General features: G+C 47.5%; 1 protein-coding gene across 4 annotated transcripts in view; it reads left to right on the top strand.

Annotated features, from left to right (window-relative positions):
• LOC126530447 (alpha-crystallin B chain) overlaps nt 1-16,927 on the top strand; it is a 66,541-nt gene extending 49,614 nt beyond the window's left edge. For 3 of the 4 annotated variants that reach the window (XM_050177727.3, XM_055070603.2, XM_050177728.3), the window contains exon 5: nt 16,775-16,927. In XM_050177727.3, the coding sequence (XP_050033684.1) occupies nt 16,775-16,817 (43 nt within the window). In that variant the 3' untranslated portion in view covers nt 16,818-16,927. The remainder of the gene's footprint in view (nt 1-16,774) is intronic. The other variant, XM_050177729.3, reaches the window with a different exon arrangement.
• The last annotated feature ends 8,412 nt before the right edge of the window (nt 16,928-25,339 follow it).

The raw sequence follows: 25,339 nt of genomic DNA, 5'->3' as shown, positions 1-25,339 counted from the left end.
CCTCATGTATGGAATGCAGATGTGCAACATCGTTACATTTGGTAATAGTAGTTCTTGCAGTGATGTCAAAATTTTATACGTGTGCCTTCAACTGGCTCTAGATATATTTTGAAGGCTTGATGCCGTAGATATATAGGAGCACAAATTGTTGTGCAGAACAGTTTGTTAGCTAACTAGAACTACTTCACCACATTTAGCTTCAACTGTTCATTTGGATTAAGTTGAAATACAGTTGGGCCGAAGCAATTGATGATATTTATGATGTTGTTTTACCTGCTCCATTACCAGCAAGCTCTTCTCAATATCACAATGAAATTAATGTATACTACTTGCATTTCTGATGTTTTCACTGATATTTACTTTGCAGTAGTTTGTTTTATGCATACAATAGAAAGAAAGCTACAAAAACAAGAGATCTAAAATTGTGGATCATAATAAATTGCCATGCAAATCATGCAGAAATTTCAAATAGATGTATGTGCTGAATATAATGCGGGCTGTCTCACAAGCATTATAAAATTGGCATATTTAATTTCGTATTCCTTGTTGAATGTGTATTGAATTTAATGTGAGGTCGTATTTGGTAAGAATGGTCCTATCCACAATCCTGTGCACTGTACATACGATTTGCAAGTTGTCCACAGTGCTGTCTTTAAACCTAACTGATTCAGTGGCCTTTTCTCTTTCTGTATGAAAATGCAATTATGCTACTTGGCTCAACAGCTGCCAAGACTTGTTTAAATCCTGACATTGATCTGTGATGGCTTGTAAAGTGTTGCATGATTCTGAGATGACATTCTGAACCACTTCTGATTTTGTAAACTTAACAAGCTTGCTGCTTGAAGACACAAATGTGCTTTTTATGTCAGTAAATAGGTTAATATTGTGAAAATTTAATTTCTTCCTTATCCTCTGGTTTGTAGTGGTGCAATGGGGATTAGCTGTTATCATTACAAAGAAGGCCCCATTGAACCAAGAAGATGAATATAACAGCTCCACAGTAGCACTTACAACTGGAATTGAAGAATTTAAGCTTGTAATTTCTTGTGAAGGGTGAGGAATAGATAAAGAAGTGTCAGCTCGGATATATGGTGAGAGCTACCAGACCCTAAACTTTGAATTAAGGCTGCTGCAGTCCTGATTTATTTTTACCGGTGGGTTGTCATACTTATATTGGTACGGCTGTAAATTTATTGAAAGACCCTGTACACAGTCACTTGTTGTGGCAGTACTCTATGGCTTGGTGTGGTGATGCTTTCATTTTTGGTGGGCGCATGTTTATTATGGAGCTCATTGGTGGGACCATAGCTGTGTTTGTGTATAGCCTTTTTCCTTTTTGCATGGGTAGCAATGAAACATGATGTTAGAGTACGTTCTTGTACCTAGTGCGAGCTGCCATGACACCCTGCTCCCCCAGTCCTGTGACATTAGAAAAGTGGAGCACATTCTGCTTTGTCAGTTCCTTTCTTTTGTACCACGTGCGTGTGTGTGTGCTGCAAAGCCACACATGCCTTGCCCAATAAAGTGCAGCTTGTGCTGTTGCCAAGTTAAGCTGTGTGGTCATTTTATTATACACTGGTCCCACCAATTCCATGTGTGGTATGTTTACAGTCCTATTTAGAATTTTAATGATTTGCTGACGTACTATGCATATGAAGGTAGAAGAGCGCTGATTTGATGATGAAAACTCATTTGACTGTTAACAGTCATATGTTTAGTACAGGAATTATAAATCTTGTCACTGGCCAGTACAATGACAGAGCCTAGTTCACAAAATGGAAAAGGAAAATTGTCACTGCCCGTACAGCTTATCTACTCCTGAATTTGTGAAGAAGTGAATTCACATAGATGGGGTGACGATAGCCGTCCATTGGGTGGCAATGGATGGCAGTCTCGGATTCAGGGTTTCGAATTTCAGCTTGACTTTTCACTGATTTAGATGGACAGCTACCAATGCATGTGAAATCAGTGGACGTGTCGCACAGTGGAGCACTGCATGGGCCCAATTTATTTAGCCCTAGAAGGCCCAAACCTGCCTATTGAAGGCCACACTTAGCCTGGGCTAGTGGCTCCAGGCCTAGCTTGGGCTCCCACCTGCTTGTCCAGGCCTGGCCTAGGCCTGCTGGAAAACCTGTGTACACGGTTCATAAATGTAATGCCTTATAAGCATTGTATCATTGTATAAGCATTGTCTTTACAATGAAGGTGCAGCAACAATAAAACATTTCAAAATAACTTTTTTTTTCGACAGCACGAGTGTACAACCAACATGAAAAAGCCGACAGATGTAAAACCTGGTTTAAAAATTTCTTGCAAGGCATGTTATTTACAGCTCATGTGCATTTTATGTTGAAAACAGGATGGATTATGCACATCTTCAAGAACAGCTCTTGGTTATTAAAAAGTTCTTGTAGCAAGGAAGAACTTAAAATTATATTAGGTGAACAGCAAGCAAAAGCAGCTGAAGCTTAAATTGCCCATATTGCAACTTAGGCATGTGATGAAGGTGGGAAATGTGCTGCCACACCGACCCTGTAGAACACACAGTGAATTTGAGGCCCATGAAAGGACGTTGCAGATGTAGTTAAGGTGGAAGCCATCGATTTGTATTGCAGTGAACATAGAGCAATCATCAAGTGGTGCAATAAGTAAAGCAATCCTATAGAGAGCGGTAACATAGTCCAATCACTAAAGCAGTAACAGTCAGACCACGTCAAGAGCGGCCAGTGGTATATTTTTAAAAGCGAATAGTTTTCTTGGTTTCTTTCGGCTGTTTTTGTGGTTGGTTGGTTGGTTGATGGTTGGAGGCCAGACTCTGCAAGGAAAACGTTCATTCTCTCTGTCTATTTCTCCCTCTCTCGCTCTGTATGCTCGCTCCTCGTTTGTTTCTTTGGAATATTTCTTACATTGGAAATCATCATCGATGGTTTCTCTTTACTTTTATGGGAACAAAGCTTATTTTCCTAAAAGAAATTAGAACTTGAACTGTTTTATTTTCTTCACTTTGTTTTCCAATGTAACTTACAGAAAGCCTTAGCTAAAGGTATTGTTAAGCTTACCAATTAGATGAAGTTTATTACATTTAATAGAAAAAATAAAAATGAGTGACTATCGTTTAAGGAAGTAAGTTAGGCTAGTTGATTTTTAAATAGACACGTTCCAGCATATAAGGAAAATGAAATGCTCTATCTCGGTGCTCTTATCTTTTCTGTACTTTTCTGTTTCTCTACCACACCTCTTTTCATTTTTCTCACCCGCTGGTATACATATCTTTGTAGTAGTGGTAGAAAGCGAAGTTTTGATGTAGGTTGTTTATTTTTTATAAGAATTGTTCAAATTCGCAACATTTCATAAAAAATAAGTTTTCAATAAGTTTACAATGTACTGCGTAACTCGGTAATGAAAAACTATCACAATTTCGAAAACTATGTGCCTAATATAATACTTCTAATAGCATAAAATATTTATGTAATATACAACCCTCTGAAACGCAACTAATCTGTCAGCGGAATACCCTTGTAAGCACATATTGTAACAATTTCACGGAAGCTGTATATTGATGTATCAATTTTGTCCGCTTTAGATAATCTAACAGATGCTGCTTATAGAACTGATACTTATTTTTGATGCAGAGTTAGAATTTGTAAACTTCATGCTTCTGTCTTTCTTTAACTTACCGATTTTTGACAACTTTCGTGAAGTATAAAAGCTAAACCCCATACAAGTAATCTTGCGCGCGACAGCGACGCGATGGAGATGGTTGTCGTGTTCGCTGGTCGCCGACAAGTCGTACCCCATGCGGGCGAAGACTTTGAGCGACGTCTTCCCGTTGTTGCCGGCATGAGGGCAGCAGATACACGTAGAAAGTGGCGTGACACATGCTTTATTAATTTGAGTTTATGTGTTTTACTGTAAAGAGCAGCATAAAAAATTTCTGAAGGTCTTGCAGTAGGTTCCTATCCTTGCACGTATCAACGTTTAGTTGTTTGCTTGTTCCGTGCGATAGTCGGCAGTACATGTACATCCTCGTCACTTCCGAGCGACGAATTTATTTAATTGTTTATTTTCTTATTTAAACAAATTCTAAATTTCCAGAACCGAGCGATCGAACAACAAGAACGAGCGATATGTTCGCGTGACGGCCGGCCCGTTTCGTCGCTCGTCGTCGCTCGTTGCCGTCGCTCAACAAAATCGCTCTCATGGGGTTTTGGAATATCATGTTCTAAGTCAACATTCTGCTTCCCACAGTCACCAGAATGTAACCCTCTCTCTCAAGTGCAGCAAATTTCACTGAAACTGGTCAAGCGGTTGTCTCACAAAAAGCATTTCTGCATTTTACATGCTGCATCGGAGTTGGGGCTGAGCTAAAGTTTTCTCTTTATTGAAGCAATGAAGGGGGCTAATTGGTGAACGTTCATGGTTACACTGCGCTTAGTTGTACATGTCCTGACCTTCACTTAAAATCGTCAGTGCAAAACTAAGCGCAATATAACCTGAATGATTTCTTTATTGAGCCAGTTTTTCTAGCTTGTCACTTGAGCTAATACGCCTATGAATCTCTTAACACACATCCGAATAAAACGCGTGGCCAATTTTTATCTGTCTGAAATATAAAACTAACGTTGATGACCTTGTGGTTCCTAAACAAAGCAGACATTCATCGCGAACCCGATTTTTAGCAAGAAAAATGGGCACGGCTCAGATAGGCGCTGCACAATGACGACCGGTTTCCTAAAGTCAGCTTCGCTGCACAGTTGTATGAGTCAACTTTGGCGTAATAATACATCTGCGCTATGTAGTAAACCATAAAAACGCCGCGAAGGCGTTTATGGTTTTGTATCCGATTGCACCGCACAGGCGATTTTCGACCCAATCTTCCTGGAAAAAAAAGTGTGCGTTGCAATTGAACGAATACCGTAAACAGAAAACAGTGGCGTAACCAGAAATTTATTTCGGGGAGAGGGGAGTGTTCTCCGCAGACAATCACCATTTCTCTCTCTCCCTCTCTCTCTGTCTCTATATATATATATATATAGAGAGAGAGGGAGAGAGAAAACACTCTCCGGACAAGTATACATTAACAACGAGGATGCGCGTTTTTGCATTGCCGAAACAACACTTTGCTTAACTTCTGACAGAAGTTTTTCATTAAAGGTGTGCAGCCACTTCACATCAAATATGCGATCATCCTTAAGCTATTTCTAAATATGATGCTTTTAAAAAAAGACTAAAATTTCGTTTACGAATTGATGCATCTATATAATGCATGTCAATGGCTTGAGAAAATGAACAGCACCAAAGATGGGGCCAAACAAAACCAAGGCAGCACACTATCATGTGTCTTCTGGTGTGCAGGCCAGACTTGTTGCGGCCCAAGTAACAGTGGAGATAACCGTTGTTTTGTAGCCAAGTCATTTAGTGAGTGGTATGGCCACGGTTACGTAGGGACGAGGACAGGCACTATTTTACAACTCGCCATCACTCAATCGCGCTTTCGCCGTTGTGGGCATGCTATATTATTCTAGATCTTAAAATACAGGAACGAAGCTTTGCGCTAGAACTTCGATAGTTTAATGCAAGTTTCACTCACTTCCGGCGACCATCTGTCCGATTTGTTTGAAGAGATGTTTGGAAGTAACTTGCAATCATGGTATTGCAGTCATCACGCGACGCTTATTGTTATGTGATCACGCTCGGGAATCGATGAGGCAGACAGTCCGAAGCAGGGCTGCTTCCTGTTTAGAAGCCTTTGTGAAAATTATGGCATCCATAGTTTGCAGTAAAATAAGGGCCAGTAGCTCCGAGAGATTTGAAGGAGTTTTGGCTGCTGACACTCGTCTTTTCTGCAAATTACCAAGACCTTTAGTTAGGATGGGCTCTCCGCAGCGAGCAGAATGTTATGATGGCGTAGGTTCGCCTTAGCTAGGCGACTGGCCATGGCCGTCTGGTGCTGAGCAATCGGGCAGTGACGAGACACTTTCTCTATATCCATAATTATCCACATTCTGCCAACTTTGTTCTTGACGCCTTTTATGTGCGTCCCCCCCCCCTCGTATCCATCATCCCACTCCCCTTAAATGTTTTTCTCGTTAGTCACTCTCGCATTCTTCAACATTCACCGGGTTGTTGAACGGCGCAGTGACCCCTAACATTCCCATTTCTGTTTCTGCGTGGACTTCGAGGCCGTTGAACTACCTGCCCTCCCACCTGTTCGTTGTGGCGGTTTCTTATAATCTTGCCCCCATCACCCCGGTCCTTGATATAATTTGCCGTGCGCAAATCATCATTCTGTAGGTCTTTCTTTCTTGCCCCGTTTTTTACCATGTTTTCATTCTAAACAGCGTGTACAAACTAGCCTAACGGCAAGCTATTCTCAGGCTTATTAACATCGCGAAAGTCAGAGACAAAGGAAAGAAAAAGGAAAAAAACAATGGGGGGGGGGGAGGTGCTTATTATGCGTTTCCTAGACAAGCAAGTCGCAATACTTTCGGAATGCTTTTCTTCCGCGCAGCGTGGTCAACGATGCAGTCAAGTATCAGAAATGAGCTCTTCGACGACACGAAGGCCTGGTGGAAGGCAACAATGCCCCCAAGTTTTATGCACGTGCTTATCCAATCTTTATCTGGTTATGGTTAACACGATCCGGAATGAGATAGAGGCGCGCGATTAGTGGGTCGTAATGTTCTGTGCATGGGAGAGGGGATCGCCCCCATGACAATGCCCCCCCCTTCGGACCGCCACTAGCCCCCGTTTGACCTCGCCTGCCCCACCTCCTGGCTACGCCAACGCTTGAAAATCTTCCTAGGGCAGGCCGGAAATGGTTGTTATCGATGGCACATGACGTGTGTTCAACGCGTTCACTCTCCCCTAAGCTTCGCCGAGACAGGCGCTGCCACTAAAGGCGTCGCTAATCGGGTCGGATGGCGGTCGGATGGCGTGCGAGCTGATTGGTGAAGTTCGAATCATCCAGCGAAGCCAATCTGGGATCGAAATGACGAAAGTTGGGACCCGCAGAAATGCGTGGGTGCCGGCCGGGACCTTAGTTCGGAATCGAATGAACCGGAGTAGAAATAACGCAAGGTCGACTGTACTAGCTGACCATCTCTCCCACGGTAGCTAAACGATCGCCGCGCGAGTTGTCTCTGGTAATTTTATTCTAAAACTTGGCTCACGGTGACCCGAACGCCTGGTGGCGAAGGTGTGGCGTACTAAGGAAGGTGTGTCATTTGGCGTACTAAGTCCGCGCATAAGCACTAGGCTTTCGGTACGCTCTTCGTCTTGACGTACCGAAATGAGCACCTCAAGGCGGGCACTCGTAATAGGCGGAGGACACCATAGATGAGCTCTAGTCCGAGTGATTCCCAAAGGGGCCGACGGTCGGGAGAAACAGCTTGTACGCGCCTTGTCCTACAAAGGCTTCAGCCTCTGCGCTCGCAGTTGCTCCGCCTGCGGCTCAAAGAACGATGGTTCGATTCTCATCAGCAAGGATTCAATGGAAACTCTTGGCTTCGTGCTGTGCTCGCGTTCCTCGTTTGTGGTGTCGTATCCATGGTGTTTTGTCGAAGCCCAAAGGGTCTTTTCTGTCAGTTGCATATTTTGATCGGTCTCGAGGATTTCAGCAACGAAACCACGGAAATAGTTGCGCTGTGCTTGCAAACTTCCGGCTTGCCTAGCAAAGCCCATCACATTATTTTAAAGATAGAGTTTTGCAAGGGAGCAGGAAGTTAAAGGGAAGCGTTAGTGCTTAACGGGCCTCTCTGATAGACATAGTTTCGTATTTTAGCGAGGCAGCCGGAGCGCCGATATTTGTCCGGAGCAGATATCTGTCACGCTTCGACGCTACGATCTGTCTCGCATCACCTGGACATGCGTAGGCACGCGAGCGCGAGCTTTAGCGTGCCGGCAAGCGCACGTGTATAGTTTGGCCTTTCGCTCTTAAATATTCTCTACTACTTATATCCTTCAGTTACTTTCACCTTTATATGTTTATTACGTCCGCTCGTGCGATACATTAGTGGAGCAGGGAAGCTCACTCCCTTAGCATCACTTACATGATGTTGCCCGTCCTACCGTGGATGGGAAGGGGAAATATTGGCCGCGAGCTCCACCACTGGAAAAGCTGGCGCCACCGTCGGCGTGACGTGCTAGGAGGGATCACGTGGACATAGCGGCCGCGTCGGCTGCTTCGGGAGCGCCGAAGCGAGCTGAAAACGAGTTTAAATTCCCTCGTACGCTGCGGTCCACATTTAGTGGCGAAATTTTCCCGATTCGAGTATCTCCTTTACAACACTTCAAAGCATTACAATAGGTAGTGGCTGCCTTTGAAGGCGCGCAACATGGTAGGCTACTGCTCGGTGCCGCAGGGCCGGACACACGTAACGGAGGCCGGTGTCAGCCTTATTCACACGTAGCCGCAGGACAAGAAGCTGCATGAAGCTTGGCTCGCGAAACAAAAAATCGGCAAACAGTCATCGGCTACAACTGGGATATGCAGCAAGCACAGACGCGAGGAAGATTTCTCCTACGGCGCCCTGTCTGCGACGTTCTGAAAACGCGCACTGAGACGCTCGCCCGAGTCCGCTGCCCGACTAATGTCATGACGGTTTGGTCTACGAACTGTCGATGCTATAGATACTGGCAAGTTCAGTGGAGGGGAAAGGCAGCGGTAAGAAGCACAGTTAAAAAAAAGCATGGCATATGGTCATGTTTGTGTTATGAATTAATGAACTGGATTACAAAAAAGGAGCAGCGGGAAATTGCACGCTGGGAACACCGATAAACATACAGTACGACGCAACTCGAGAAATAATATTGAAAGGTCAAAGAATTTAGAAGAAAAAAAAAAGATTGAATCGTCGCGACGGCACATCACAGTCCCCGTAGGCGTCAAAGTCTCTACAATGAAGTTATTTTTGAACAGCTCTGATAGCGCCCACGCAACAATGGTTGCTTGTACACTGTCAAATGCTCATATTCTGCGGCCTAAAGCACATGGCACGGTGCGAAAACGCGCACGCGGCAAAAGCGAACAGTGCGCGGACAAGCATGCAGACGCGCAGTCGGTCGCTACGAATCTGCGCGATCGCTGCATTGAGGCTTCGTTCTATTACGCTCCATTTAGTTATACAAACACTATAAGAACATATTTAACATAGTTTGCTCACAGCGTTTACCTACCTTTCATGCAAGAAGCCGGTTCGGGAGACTCCATCGCGGCGACCGCGCGCTGTGGCATTCACTATACGTATTGTGTGCTTTCAGTTTGCCCAGTATTATTATTTAGACAGTAAAAGACTTCTCTAGTTTCGAAGGTACTTACAGAAATGTCCGGGAGAGCTCACGCGTGCTGTTTTCAGTGAGCGCTGACAGCAAAACCTATGAGGAGCGCGCCGCCTGATCCCTCATACTACGCCAGCGAGGCGCTTCCGATAGATGGCGACTCCGTAACTCCTCGCCGCCAATTAACAGGAATGGTGCAGGATAGACAAACAACCGCGCGAAGTCTACGGAGCACGGCACATGGATGGTGGAGTGAAGTCGGACAACTGGTCTGACAGCACTGCCGGGTTACTCCAAGCGACACATCACATACCCCAAAAGTGACGTTTGCCGGTTCTCTTGGAAAATTTTGGGCTATAGTTAGTGATTGTGTGACTGAGGCTTCACCAAAGTATTCTCGGTAAAAAAAAATTATGTAAGCGCGTTGAAAGTTGCGCTAAACAACAAAAGTTCTTGGAGGTAAATTCTTTATTGATCGAGGCGTAAAACTAAGTACAATGACAAATCTCATGTTGGAATATTCTACTGCCGTGGTTCTTTCATGTGACGTCATAAGTGAACGCGCATGAATTTTCTGCGTTTATTTGGTTCAGTAAAATAGCGAAGAATTGTGCGTTTTCAGAATTATTTCCATGAGCATCGTTCACAATCCAGCCACAACATTTCTCTTCAACTTAGCCTCTTCGTATAATTTATGCTAAAGATAACCTGTCACTATGAAATCAAGTGCTTTTCTAGAAAGTTACTCCTGAATTTGGAAAAAAAATTGACTTTTTGACAATGTTCAGACCTAATTAAATAAGTGACAATGGCAATGTCAAGTGATACAGCACGCGTTCGCTTGGCATACCGCCACAGTGCATGTGCGGGCCAAAAAAATTGCCGGCGGCGCATACATGTTCTGCAGTGAAGACAAAGTTCGGAAATACATACAGGTGACATTGGTTGTGGACTTCAAAAATGTTTTAGACCGCAGCTCTTAGGTGCCCGTTCCTGCGTCGAGCGTCGGCGTGCTTCGAGGTTGTTATGCCTTAACCGAGCCAACGAGCACAGCGAATGGTGAAAGCGAACGCGGAGCGCAGCGGGAAATGAAAGAGAGCGCGAGGAGGGAAGTGGAGAAGGAGGCTACGGTGAAAGCATGAGGCGGAAAGTGGAGGAACGGAAATGGCCTGCGCATGCGCAGAGTTGCCGGCGACGAAGGCATCCGCAGCCACGTGGGCGATGTCGTCTGTGCTACCGAGGGGGGAGGGGGGCAGGGTGGCGTGAAGTGGGGAGGGCTACGCTCGTCCGCGGCGTCGGCTGCTGAGGTCAGCCCGCGGTACCAGCGTGTGTGACGAGGATCACTGCTCCTGGAAGGGGGGGATAGCGAGCGGCTACTAATAAGGCTCGATGTGACGCTTCCTTGGCTGTTGTCGCCGCTGGCACTGGTGGCGCAATTTCCACGCAACTAAGGGCCGGTTTCGTCGTTGGTGGAACGAAAGCGTGAGAAGAAAAGCGTAGTGCCGTGCAAGACGGGCTGTGCGGCGATAATGGCTACGATATGGCGCCATGGTAGCGCGCGTCGTCTGTATGGAAAGAAAGCGCTGCATGGCGGCGGCTGCGAACCGCGCCCACGCGTCACCCACGCGCTGCATCTCGCGATCTCGATCAGCAAGGCACTTCGTTCCGTTTGCAGTGTGCCGCACGAGACAAATTGTCCACGCCGGTCAAGATATCACGAAATGAAAACACGTATACTGTTGCGCTCTAATTTGGATTAGGGAGTACCACGTAATCGTCGGGAAACTCCTTTCTCGCCGGGAACCAAACCTCCTCGAATTAAAGTTTCTTGATCAAACGCTGGAACGTTGGTGTGATTTTAACGCGATAGCGTTAAGGAGCTCGTGTCACAGAAATGTCGGCGGCGTTGGCCGTGAGCGAAAAAATCCCGGAAGGCAATTCATAAATAAAAACAACTTGCAAGATGGACTGGATAGGAATCGAAGCAGGGTTTCCGAAGTGTGAGACGGAGACGCTACCACTCAGCCATGAATTCGGTGGTTCAAAGCGGCACAAAAGCACCTCTAGTGAATGCGGTGTTGCCTTAGAAACGTGCCGTAGAAAGTTATACTGCGGTGTATATCGGTAATGATGAGCATGTAAATTACGGAATTCGCAGTTAAACGAGTAGCGAAGTACGTTTCCGCTACATTTCTTCTGCGCTTGGCGCACACGCAGAACCATCTTGCGGCAAACACAGAAGACCCCCTCCTCGCAATGTACGGCGCTGCCCCGACAGGTGGCGTGCCACTCGCCCGCTTCTCCCCTTCGTCTCGTTTGAGCGCATTGGGGCCGTGCGGGGACCGCTGCGTTTAATAAGTATTCTCGCTCTCTTCCCTTCCAACTCCCAGCGTGTGTCACTCGAACCCTCGTGTTTAGGCGACGCGGCTCCTCTTTCCGCTCACAGCGCGATTCCTAGGTGCAGCGTCCGATGCGGGACGCCTCTGACGTGATCGCTGCGCTGTAGCGCGTCTGGTGGGAAAGCGTCCCCTGCGATGTGTGCCGTGCTGCTGGCGAGGAGTCGTGCGTCTGCGTGGTGCTCCCAAGCGAGATAGAGGACGATCCCATCGAGGCGTCAGCCCCATGATCGCGTCCGCCTTCATGGCGCGTCGCGGCCCGGCTGTCCGTGCCGATCACGACGTTTGGCTCGCATAGATCGTTTCTCCCTCCGAGACACCGAGTTCTTTGGTTCGTTCCGCTTGCTCAGGCACACGTTTCGTCTTTGTGTGACTCAAGAGCATGCCGAGCGAATGAGTGGGCGGTGCGAACGGGGTGCGATAACGCTATCGCGTTCCACTCTTGAAGGCGAAGCTTAAGCTTCCTCCAATTTTTGTCTACCTCGCATGTCTTTATTTGGAGGGCGTTAGTACTTAGGTCTGAACATCGTCAAAAAGTGACTTTTTTTTGCCGAACTTGCAAGTAATCTTCTGCAAAAGTATTTGATTTAATAGGGGAAGGTTACGTTTAGCATAAACTACCATAACACGAAAAAATATATAAAACATTATTGCGGCTGAAACATACCCATGTTTATAAAAAAAAGCACGCACAGCTTTTTGCTTTTTTACTGAGCCGATAAAAGGTGGAAAAGACAAATTTGTTCACCTATCACCTCACAAGAAAGAACTACGCTAGTAGAATATTCTAAAATAAGATTTGTTATTGTAGCTAGTTTCACACTCCATTAAATAGATAACTTTACATGCAACCATCGTTTGTCTCTTCGCAAAAACTTCAAAGGGCGATTACGTGACCGATTTTTTTTTTTTCTCGGGAGAAATACTTCGATGGAATCTCATTCACAAAAGCACCAATTTTTTTCGAGAGAATCGGTGATGGTCACCTTTGGGGTCTGTGACGTTTTGCGTGGAATGACCCTGCTGTATATTGGGCATGTTGGTACTCTGACTTGCAAGACATCTTTAGTGCCAGCGGACGAGCAAGGAAGGAAGACGTTGACAACGCATGCGCTATAGTATGATAGGCCGCAGTGCATGGCCGATGTGCTCCAATGGTAGTGATGAGGAAAAAAAAAGTCGCAGTTTCGCCCGAAAGGCGAAGAACCGATTGCGATAGCAAATTAGTAGGTAGCTCTCTGAAGTAAGGATAGTACTTTTATCGGCTGTATAAACTTGCAAACATTCGCTTACTAACTAAATTAACAACGATAGAATATGTAAACGCGACTCAGCGAGGACGTAGAAAGAAACCGACACACACAGAGACAGTGCTGTCGTGGTGTGTCTGTTTCTTTCTACGTCCTTGTTCAATCGCGCTTACCCTTTTTTTCAGAGAATTAAACGAACTAGCCCGTCAACGTGTTTTAACTAAATTAACCAGCACGGTGTCCCGCCCGCACAGGTAAACATGCACACGTCGCTGGATGGCAGCGGAAACTGTCTGTGAAAACGCTAGAGTTAGGAATCGCAGCTGCAGCTGCGAGCCTATTGATCTCCGTGCATCTGTCGCTTCAACGTGTACAAAACGTCGAAAGCACAGCGCATACGAAGCTACCGGCACTACGCGCGCTCTGCAAGCGTCGCAGATCGCTTTGAAGATGGGGCCCGCGCGGGCGCGCACTTTAGCCATGCTTGAGCCACGTCGCAGACAGCTAATTTCAAGGCACACGAGCGCCGGCAGCGCGTCCCTACGGCGTCCGCCGAAGGCGTCTACCACGGCGTCCGCGATTCGCGTGGCCAATGCCGTAGTAGACGCCGCGGTTGTGTCCACTCTGTACGGAGCGGCGGGCGAGGAAGGAATCGAGGACTGCCTTACGATTCAGGGCATTCTAAGTTAATAAAAAGAGCAATTGTGAACTCGAGCATTAACCTAGCCATCAAAAAATCACGTGACCACAGCATCAACGATAGTATGCAGCGACAAGTCTCGAAGCTTAAGGACAGTGGTTATCCTGTAACACTCATAACGTCCATCTCCGAAAAAGTTTTGAAAATAACAAAAAGAAAATAGCTGCAAAGGGCGGCGAGGATAAGAATGTAACTGTCATACCATATATGCATAACATTTCACATGGCCTCATAAAGATTGGCGAATGGCACGGCGCCAAAGTGGTTTCTTCAGCTCCTTTAAAGTTGAAAGGCTTATGTAAAAATGTAAATAACGAAACAAAATCTGAAAAAATGCTAAATAAAGCACGCAAAAGAAAACAGGTTTTTGGATTGTGTCGACAACCTTGTGTACGAGATACCTTTCACGTGTGGAAAATCGTACATAGGCCAGACAGGCAGATGTATAAATATTAGGTTAAGAGAACACAAGCATGCCACAAAAATGCTAGTCACCAGGACATTTGGCGACGCATAGCGCACGATGCGGCTGCAAGCCTATCTTCAAAGAAACCAAGGCGTTCGCTAGATGCAGATCTAAGAAAGCACGTGGAATTTTGGAAGAGTTAGCACATTACCACGTTAGCACATCTTCTGTGGCACTGGGAGAATCAGCTTTTAAATCCATAGGTGGATGTTAGATCAAGCCATACTTGTCATTGTCAAATCAGATGTGCGTACATTGGCTCCTTTTCAGTCTTTCATCTCGTTTTCTTTTTATTTACAGTCGTAGCCCTTACAAAAAATTTTAGTAACATTTTATAAACCGTCTTTAGACAAATGTTACTAGAACCTATCGACATTCTATAAACCGTCTTTAGACACCGTAACAACTTCCTAGTAACCTCCTACCGACTATTGGCCACCGATATTGAATTGAAAGTATAGATATAAAATGTCGATAGAATTCCTACCGACTCCTTATTATCTTTTGTCGGTAGAAAGTGTCAACTGTGAAGCGACTATTTATTGACCACCTTTATACATCCTAACGACTTGCTAGTAACATCCTGTCGACTATTCGCCACAGACAGATAGTTGACAGGATGTTACTAGGAAGTCGTTAGGAGGTATAAAGGTGGTTAATAAATAGTCGCTTCACAGTTTTTATGAAGTACATAAAAATTTTATTCAGAGGTAATTACTTTTGCAATTATATATTGCAAAAATAAGCTTTGATTATCTCTGAATAAAATTTTTATTTGCTTCCTAAAAACTGTGCAGCGACTATTTATTAACCACCTTTATACCTCCTAACGACTTCCTAGTAACATCCTGTCAACTGTCTGTCTGTGGCAAATAGTGGTCGCCAAGTGGCTAGGTGTGGCATGCAGCAGAAGAAGACAGGTTTAAATTTGTGCTTGAACACATCCATTTAATATCATATATACGAAGGACGTCCTTCGTATATATATTTGACGTGCGCCAGCGAATGATAAACAGTTGAAAGTTTGCGCACATGTGTGTCTGTCTTTCTTGTTCTTTTTTGTCATCCGTACGAACAGCATAGCGGAGCAAGCAGAACGATTATTTGGGACGCAGTTAGCCCCATAATTTGATGTTGAAGCATATCACCAATACAGGATATAAGGGCAGAGGGCTGACATGCAGCCATGCGAGAAATAAAACATAGCCTTGCTGACGTACATATGTTCTAAAAGATCCTGGACATAAGTCTGCATGAGTAGGTGAGCTACGATTTCCAACTGTCTGGATATACATTCGTGGGAAACTTATGATATTCAGTGGTTGGCCCGAATCCATTGGTGGAATTAGAGACACCCAAGCAGTAACTCTAATGTGTCTTCTGTCGAGCACAATTTTGAGTTAGAGCCTGAAATGTTTTACGAAAATTTCCGAAATTTAGTACCTGAAAACGTGAAGCACACTGTGTACAAATACGTAGCTCTGCACTAAGAAAACAAAGAAACGGCACATAAGCATCTAAGGCGGATGAATTCGATACGAGTTTTGAGGTTACGTGAGTTTGTTAGAATGTCTACACTGGTTTGGGGAAAAGTCGTACTCCCAAATTAGTGGTATATTTCAGAGAGGAGTACAATACACAAATTTTCTCCGCTTTCGGTGTCGCCCCAAAAAGCGCGGCTTACAAAATTGTGATATGCTTTTTTTATTGTTTAGTTAGAGTGAAAAAGGAAACGACCTTAATAAAAAATATGCTCCACAGTTGCAAGAACTTTCTTAAATGCAACAAAGCTCATAGAATTCGATGCGGTGACTGCCGACCCGAACGACGTCTTGATTGCACGTATTTACATATGAGCTCCTGATGTTAAAGTTTCCCTTTAAAAGCCAACTTCGGGTTTTCATGAGGGGATATAAAGTTGTTTAACCGGGCAGTAAAACAAATCCGTCGGCTGTCGGTACTTATGCTCACCGATGAGAAACGTTTACATTGCATTATGTTGAAGGAAGGATGTATGTAAGGCTTCCGAACTAACAACAAAAAAAAAGGTATGCGAGGTGGACGCTTTTCACTCCACTGTCAGTTCTTGATTCTGAAAGCAAAACTGTAGCTATCGTCTTTGACTAGCGCTACTGGCGTTGAGCCCAGTGCCTTTTCGATAGGTGAATAAGCTCGTAGTTGTACGGCCGCATGCTACAACGTCGTTTAAGCTGCGTCTGTCATAATAAATTAAAACCGACATTGATGAGAGCTTGCCAAATGTTAACACGTATTTGAACTATTGCTGTATAGCAGCTACTCACCACTGCTCTCAATTAGGAATGACACTGATGTTTCGCCGTGTAGCATCGATCATACCGAATGTGAGTTAGTGAACTGCATCAGCGACATGGAATTTGCGAGTCAGACGTGGTGATGGCAAATTTGTTCGCTCTAACATTGCTTTCCTTCATTTTTCTCGCGGTTGTGAAAAATTTACAGTTTCTTGTATTCACGTGAGAGTTCGCAATTTACCCATCGCACAGCTTTCGACCAACCAGGACACCGCTTCCTCCGCACACTGCCTACGCGCGCACATGAAGCGAAAAGTTCCCTAGGTGGAGCATCACTGGTCGGCTTCCTTCGCAGACGTGCTTGCCGGTCACTCGCAAAACTCGCCTGCGCGTTTTCTGCTTCCTCGCAGGCCATCGGGAGGCAAGAGCAGTGACACGGAGTCCGAGGAGTGATGGCCGGCCAGGGCTTCTTTTCAAGGCTCTCGACATTCTGTCTTCTATTTCTTTCTTTATTTCCTCAGCGCACGGTGTTGCTATTTTTTTTTTTTTTTTTCAGCAAGGGCAGTCCTCATTAAAACGAAGCGACTTTCTTTTTGTCAACGCAGCATTTCTCTAAACGTTGCTTTCGCGGAGTACACAAAAAGAGCCAAGTGTTCACAGAGTTCGCAGGAACACAGACACCTCGAAGTGCTCAATATTGGGCGTGCAAACGAAATCTCAGCCCTGGGTCAACGTTTCGACGAGCGAACTTTTTGTTTTCTTCAGAGCGAAGACGCGCCCCTTTGTCGATGCGTAGGGTTGATGGCACCTGTTGAGGCTTTCTTTACTCCCATATATTACTGATAATTTCGTATACACAATAGTGCATTTTCAAGAAGTAGAATGTCAACGACAACAATCAAGATGACAGCACGCGCTCAATTCCAAATGCTTCTCCGTGTCCCATTCTTCGTTCTCCTTTGTTCAGCGATCCATAATATAATCTACGTGGGATTCTAACCGTTCCGCTTCCACACGCCTTTAGAGAAGTACAGATGGTATTACACGCCCTCAGTGAAACTACCTCAGACTGATTGTATTGATAGTGAACATGCATTGAACCGTCGTCTCAGTCAAATCTAAGAGACTTCAGTGCTATATGCGTAAAGCAGCAACATTAAAAAAAAAACTATGCGTGGCTCTGCTATCTCAAACACCAGAGACCAGCAGAGCTGGGTCAAGTTAAGGCTTAAGAAGAATCCGTGCCGTCTTCCTCTGTGGGGCGCTTCTGTTGGGACGGCGCGCCATTTGAGGCGCCCGGCGCAACAGGAGAGATTTGTCGAGACGGCCATATGCATCGGTGTGGTGTGCCAGACGCTGCACCGACGCGACGAAGCGGCAGACGCCGCGCCTCTCCGACGCCGTGTACCTGGTAGCTTCTTGAAATCCGCCGGCGAGCGCGGGTTTTTATCCGTGAGCAACGACGTCGCACCACCTGTGTGCCCACTATGGCCCGCCGCACCACTCCTTCTCCCCCTCTAGGCTTCTCCCACCCTCGCCGCGTTGCTACGCTGCGCGATGCTATTTTTATGCTCCGCTTTCACGTTCTCTCGGCGAAGCTGCGAACGTCAAGAGAAACCCAGCGAGGTTCTAACAGCTCCACTGTAAAAACCTGGAGAGATTGAAAAGATAGTTTGTGGCAGACATTGCAGTTCCGCGAGGAAAGTGGAATGAGGGATAGCTTTATTAGAGTTTTAGAATAGGGGTACCAAACGTTTTGGGGCCCCGAAGAAATAGCATCGAAGCCACTGCGCATGCGGGAGGCGCGAACTGCGTTTAGGTTTTGCGTTGGGCACGCTATTTCACTGATTTAGTGGGAGCCCCAAAAGTTGCCCCAAAAGATTTGCGTAAACAAACATGGGGCACCCATCCAAGCGATGGCTTTAACCTAGTACCAAACTGGGTTCGATTCGTGGTGACGCGTGAAGTTCGCAAGCTAGGAGAAGTGACTGCGGCTATCGCTTTCTCTCAACTAGCGTGTGTTATGAAGATTGATTTATTAGACGCCGCTGATCTCGAATTTGATTGTGGATTTTATGGCTCGTAGACCTAACACAGCTTAGCTTGGTCGGTGAAGGCACGTAAAGTTGGTTACTGAAAACTAAGCACAACTAATTTTTTGCTGCTTACAGAATCTCTCAATTGTAATTAAATGCGAACACACGAAAGTCAATATTACTATTATCATAAAACGGAATATTTTATTTCATTCTTTCGAATGGCTTTTCTTTGACGCCGTAGTGGCGCTGTTAGCGCAAGACGCTATCCGCAAACGCAAAGCCCTATTTTAAAAACTCTTCACTCCTGCGTGCCCCAACGCTAACACCCGCAACGCTCTTTGGTCCCAAACTATTGGGGCCCCTATTCCAAAACTGTCTAATAATGTTAAACTTAGCGGCTGCTCTCGTCGCGCTGCTGAGGGCGAGGTTGCGGGTTCGACTTCGGCGACCGTATCTCTACGGGGGGGGGGGGGGGGGGGGGCGTAAAGCAAAGGCGCTCGCGTGCTCGGATTTGTGGGCACTTTAAAGGATCCCCAGGCGGTCAAAATAACTCCGGAGTACCCCGCTACGACGTGCATCATAATCGTACCGTGGTTCTGGCACGTAAAAATCGATATTCTGATTTATTTTTAAATGAATGTTCATAGGTACCGTTAGGTTAGGAAACATTCCAGGGCTCCGCTGAATTTTTCTAGGCACTCCTGGACGTAGATCACGGGGTCGCGTTCGTCTCGTGTGTCTTGACGGTGTGGAGGTAGGATAGAGGCAAATGGGAGTGGGATTGCATGCCCGCTGTGTGGTAGCACAAAAATACAGCACCACAGCTGTTCGCCGAAAGCGTTCCGTGCGGCTCAACTAATATTTGAAGAAGCGCATAAAGTGAGGAAATCATTCCTGGATGAGCGTTTCCTGTGTACAAGCTGAGCTATAGATGAAAAAGCCTTAATTCAACAAAGTGTTCCCATGTAGAGTTGTACTTTGTCCCTGCTTCGCGCTGTACCACACAATCTAAAATGGAAAGCCAACTAGCCCAAACCATCACCCTTCTAAGTTGGTATGACGTCCTAAAAAAAAGCAAAGCAGAATTGCAGCCCAGTTTTGCACGAAGCTGTTTTTTTCGAGCGACTGTATAAACTATCGTTAACGCTCATAAATAAACCCTGTGCCGCGTAGGTTCTCCGATTGCATATATAACGACTGCAATATTTTCGAGCACTCGCCTAAACAGTTACTGCAAAGACCGTATTAAATACCTACGTGCTAAACTTTGCACACACACCAGTCGTAATGTGCCGCCAATTTCTATTAGGTTTTGTTGGAATCGCACCGCTGGCACGAGTTGATGGGGTCTCGGTGCTGACGCCCGTTATTGCCAATGGGTCGCAAGCCCCAAGGGTAGCGTTGGCCTGGCGGCCTGGGGCACTGGAAGCATCCGAAGGTCCCGGCAAAGCATGAGAAGACTGGTAACAGAACAACTTGTTTATTCTAACATAGCAAAAGAGCGGCCGGTCAGGTCGACCGAAGTGGAGAGACGGGAGAGCACGTAACTCAACAGTACAAATCGGAGCCTCTCTCCTGGCGTCCGGGGGCAGCTGCTCTTATACTCTCGGCGTCGCGGTCCAAAAGGGAAGGTCACGGGATGAAGGTCACGGGATGAAGGTCACGGGACGGCGGAGCATGAGCCCACGACGGCGCGCACGGTCGAGCCGAGAGACCTGCTGAACCGAGTGCAGTGACGCATCGCCAACCCGCCCACACGACGGCGCGAACGGTTGAGCCGAGAGACCTCCAGGCTCCTCATTCGGGGAACTCCGCTCCCCGGCTGCCGCGCTTTGACAAGCGTGGGCACACACACACACACGCACACACGAAGACACGTGGCACTGAAACACGCCTGGACACGCTTGGCGGGTAGGCGTTGCGGCGGCGTTGAACGGGCCAAAATGTCCGCCGCTTTGAACAAAGCCCCGGCGTCCGTTGCATCCGCGCCGGCATTACCGCGCGTTGTAGGCGAAACGTAACAGACCGCCCCGCCGGGGGAAGGAGATCCCGATGGTCAGGGGACTGCATCCGCTGTCCGGAGGGATGTCGCTCGATGATGCTCATAACCGTAGTCGGGCGTCCTTTGGCGTTTCTTGAGCGCAGCGCACAGAGAAGGCCTCGTTCTCACGTTCAGGTGCACACAGGACACTGCAAAGTGACTTCGGGAGAGTTGACATTTTTGTTCTCGTTTCCGGCAAGCGTAGAACTACGCCGAAAGTCAACCGCTCAGTTAGCAAGCACGGCACAACCCTCACTAAGCCCTGCCAGGCTCTTTCCCCTTTTATACTGCTGCCTAGTTCCTTACAGTAGTTTAGCAGCACTCAGAACGCGTCCACAAATCGGAAAATTGCACTAGAAAGCACATCATCCCTTTGAAACACTATACAAAAGCAATAGGTTAAAAAAATCCTGCCTCAGGAAGAAAAACATCAGTAACAAGCAATTTTGAGGCTGATTCCCACGTTAGGGGCTTCGACTTAAGCCATCGGCGTTACCGTTGAGACTCCCCTTTTTGTAACGCACCTCAAAGGAATATTGTTGCAAAGCGAGGCTCCAGCGCAGGAGGCGGCCATTTTTGGGAGAGATGGTCTGCAGCCATTGGAGAGGGCAGTGATCCGTTTCAATGATAAACCTCGAGCCGGCTAGGTAACATGACAATTTCTGAACGGCCCACACGATACACGCACACTCTTTCTCGGTGGCGCTATACGCCTGCTCACGACTCGTCAGCTTACGACTAGCATACAGGACGGGGTGTTCTACTTCTCCATTTTCCCGTTGGCACAGTACAACGCCCATGCCTCGCTCACTAGCATCACACTGAACAACGAACCCTTTTGTGTAGTCGGGCGATCGTAGCACAGGCTGGCTTGTTAGGGCGCTCTTTAGGGCGCTAAAAGCTCTTTCCTTCGTCTCATCCCAGACGACTGTTTGCGGCTCTGTCTTTCTTAGAGCATCCGTCAAGGGAGCCGCGATATCAGAGTACCCGGGGATGTACCTCTGATAGTAGCCGGCGACACCTAAGAACGACCGAATATCGGTCTTCGTGCGCGGTTGCGGGAAGTCTCGCACAGCGGCCACTTTTATTTCAGAGGGGCGGCGACGACCCCGACCAATCACGTGTCCGAGGTAGACAACCTCGGCCTGTGCTAACTGGCACTTGGGAGCCTTGACTGTCAAGCCCGCATCGCGCAGGCGGGTTAGCACTGCCCGCAAGTGCGCCATATGCTCCGGCCAGGATGCGGGGAATATCGCTACGTCGTCTAGATACGGTAAAGCGAATTCTTGCTGTCCCCGCAACACTTTATCCATGAGGCTTGAAAAGCAGTATGGCGCGTTCTTCAAACCAAAACTCAAAACTTTAGGACCGAATGTCCCCATTGGTGAAATGAACGCCGCATACCTACTAGCCTCTTCTGTAAGTGGAACCTGCCAATAACCCCTGACAAGATCTAGGGTGGAAATAAACTGAGCGCTACTCACTCTCTCAAGGCGCTCCTCGATGTTAGGGATCGGATAAATTTGATCCTTAGTGATGGAATTAAGCCTGCGGTAGTCGACGCAAGGACGAGGTTCCTTGCCCGGTACCTCAACTAAAATCAAAGGGGAGGTATAACCACTCTCACCCGCTTCAATAACACCGAGCTGTAGCATTTTCTTTACCTCAGCCTCCATAATATCGCTCTGGCGGGGTGACACCCGGTACGCCTTGGATCGTACTGGCTCTGGGGAGGTAAGTTCTATGTCATGAGTAAGGACAGAAGTCCTACCAGGCCTCTCAGAGAACAGACCTTGAAACTCTTGTAAGAGCTGGTGTAGTTCGGTTTTCTGCTCAGGCGACAGCGATGCTTTACTTATTAAGTCACTAATGACTTGATCGATGTCTTTCCTGTTCGTCACTGAGCCTAGTCCCGGAAGCTCGACCGGAAGCTCTTCTAACTTTCCCGCATCGGGAATTTCCTCTCCAGTATCTGGTGCCTTTAACGCTACAGGCTCAATTTTATTTAGTTCGGGCGTGCTCTGAATACCAGCTTGCTGCGCCTCTGACCCTTTCTCATCGTTCAACAACGTCGGCCCCGCAACTACCGCCTTTGCAGCGAGCTCCCGAACCTTCGATCTGGTTGAGGCCTGAACGCTAGCCTCACCAAACAAAAGCCCCTTCTCGCGCAGGAGGTGATCGGACCTGTTTGAAAATAGGTACGGGTACTGGGGGGGCAGCATAGATGACACTGCGGCCTCCGTCTCAAGTGCTCCGAAAGGTACTTCAATAAGCACTTTTGCTACCGGCAGACACACGCTATGAGCTTCCACTGCTTGCTTGATCCATGCGCACTCGCCCGTGAACATATCGGGTTCTACGTAAGAGGGGTGAACTACATCCATCGTAGCTGCGGTATCGCGAAGCACTCGGCACTCTTTCCCGTTCACGAGGAGGTCTCGCATGTAAGGCTCGAGAAGCTTCATGTTCTCGTCAGTGCTGCCTAATGAAAAAAACACGACTTTTGGTTTTGTTTCTGGGCACTGCGCCGAAAAGTGTCCCGGCTTCTGGCACGTATAACACACGCGCACTTGCCTCATCTCGAACCGCTTTCTGCGTTCGGCTTCGGCTGCCGCCGTCTCCTCACGTTCGGTCGGACTGCTTTCACTCGCATCCGAACTACGTGTGTCCCCCTTTGCTCTCATGGGCGTGAACTTTGGCCTCTCAAACTTGGAGCCAAATTCACCCTTTTGACCGTCCTTAGCTCCACGAGCCCGACGCGTCACAAACTCCTCGGCTAACTCAGCGGCTCTAGCCACCGTACTAACGTCTGGCCTATCCAAGACCCAGTACCGCACGTTCTCAGGTAACCGACTATAAAACTGTTCTAGCCCGAAACACTGCAGAACTTTCTCGTGGTCACCAAACGCTTTCTCTTCTTTGAGCCACTCCTGCATGTTTGACATAAGCCTGTACGCAAACTCTGTATATGACTCACTTCTGCCCTTCTCATTTTCCCGAAACTTCCGACGGAACGCCTCCGCTGACAGCCGGTACTTTTTTAGCAGACTCGATTTCACTTTGTCGAAATCCTCTGCCTCCTCTCTCTCCAAGCGAGCGACTACGTCGGCCGCCTCGCCGGGTAGCAAAGTGAGCAAGCGCTGTGGCCACGTTTCCCGAGAGAACCCCTGCTTCTCGCACGTTCGCTCAAAGTTAACCAGGAACAAACCAATGTCCTCTCCAAGCTTAAACGGCCGCATCAGGTCAGTCATTTTGAACAATACTCGTTCTCCTGCACCGTGTGCCTGACTTCCATTACGAGCGCGTTCCATCTCTAACTCGAGACGCTTCATTTCCAAAGCGTGTTGACGGTCGCGCTCTTCTTTTTCTTTCTCTTTTTGTTCTTTAAGTTCGCGCTCATCTTTCTCTTTCTGTTCTTTTCGTTCACGCTCATCTTTCTCTTTCTGTTCTTTAAGTTCACGCTCCTGTCTTTTTGCCGTCTCCCTCTCCTCAATGGTCTCAAGGCATTCCGACAGCTCGTCATCCTCAGCTTCTAACTCAAGAATAGCCCTTAGCAGTTCTGGTTTTCTGAGTTTGTCTGAGACATCCAGACCCAACTCTCTTGCAAGCTCCAGCAATTTCGGTTTGCGCAACGACTTCAAATCCATGGCTGCTCTGAATGCTGCTTTCTCTACTGCCTACTATTGTCTTGCCGCAAACTAACCCGGTAGCAACGACAACCACAATTACCAGCTCTGTTTCTAACACTAACAAAAGCCTGGCAAAACTCAGAAGAAGAAAGTCCCGCACTCACCAAACCTCGCAGCCAAGACTTCAGCGCAGTCGTTCCGCTGCAGGCAACCAGTCGTCACACAGGGCTCGTTGCACTGCTCCCGGATGGTCGTTGTGCTGCTCAGCATACAGTCAACCGCATCTCTTCGCTGCTGGCCTCCGTTGTCGCGATCTCACCGCTGGCAACCAGATGTTGGAATCGCACCGCTGGCACGAGTTGATGGGGTCTCGGTGCTGACGCCCGTTATTGCCAATGGGTCGCAAGCCCCAAGGGTAGCGTTGGCCTGGCGGCCTGGGGCACTGGAAGCATCCGAAGGTCCCGGCAAAGCATGAGAAGACTGGTAACAGAACAACTTGTTTATTCTAACATAGCAAAAGAGCGGCCGGTCAGGTCGACCGAAGTGGAGAGACGGGAGAGCACGTAACTCAACAGTACAAATCGGAGCCTCTCTCCTGGCGTCCGGGGGCAGCTGCTCTTATACTCTCGGCGTCGCGGTCCAAAAGGGAAGGTCACGGGATGAAGGTCACGGGATGAAGGTCACGGGACGGCGGAGCATGAGCCCACGACGGCGCGCACGGTCGAGCCGAGAGACCTGCTGAACCGAGTGCAGTGACGCATCGCCAACCCGCCCACACGACGGCGCGAACGGTTGAGCCGAGAGACCTCCAGGCTCCTCATTCGGGGAACTCCGCTCCCCGGCTGCCGCGCTTTGACAAGCGTGGGCACACACACACACACGCACACACGAAGACACGTGGCACTGAAACACGCCTGGACACGCTTGGCGGGTAGGCGTTGCGGCGGCGTTGAACGGGCCAAAATGTCCGCCGCTTTGAACAAAGCCCCGGCGTCCGTTGCATCCGCGCCGGCATTACCGCGCGTTGTAGGCGAAACGTAACAGTTTTAACTCCTGGCCACCTCGCAGTTAGCGGGCAAAACTGCGAGGCGATTTGCGAAACACATTTGTAACACTCACGAGCTCTTGCGTGAGTTGTTTATTGCAAGAGCCGCAGCCCCAATTAAACCAACCATTTTAGGTAGGGGTGCTGGAATAGCGCAGTCTTCGCGTCGAATCTATTACGAATGTTTGAGAAAAGTTACTTTGCAATATTGCATATATAGA

The sequence above is a fragment of the Dermacentor andersoni genome, chromosome 4 (genome assembly GCF_023375885.2).
Source record: "Dermacentor andersoni chromosome 4, qqDerAnde1_hic_scaffold, whole genome shotgun sequence".
In the NCBI taxonomy this organism is placed as follows: Eukaryota; Metazoa; Arthropoda; class Arachnida; order Ixodida; family Ixodidae; genus Dermacentor; species Dermacentor andersoni.
The sequence above is the reverse complement of the archived record's forward strand: the minus strand, read 5'-3'. Positions and strand labels throughout refer to the sequence as shown.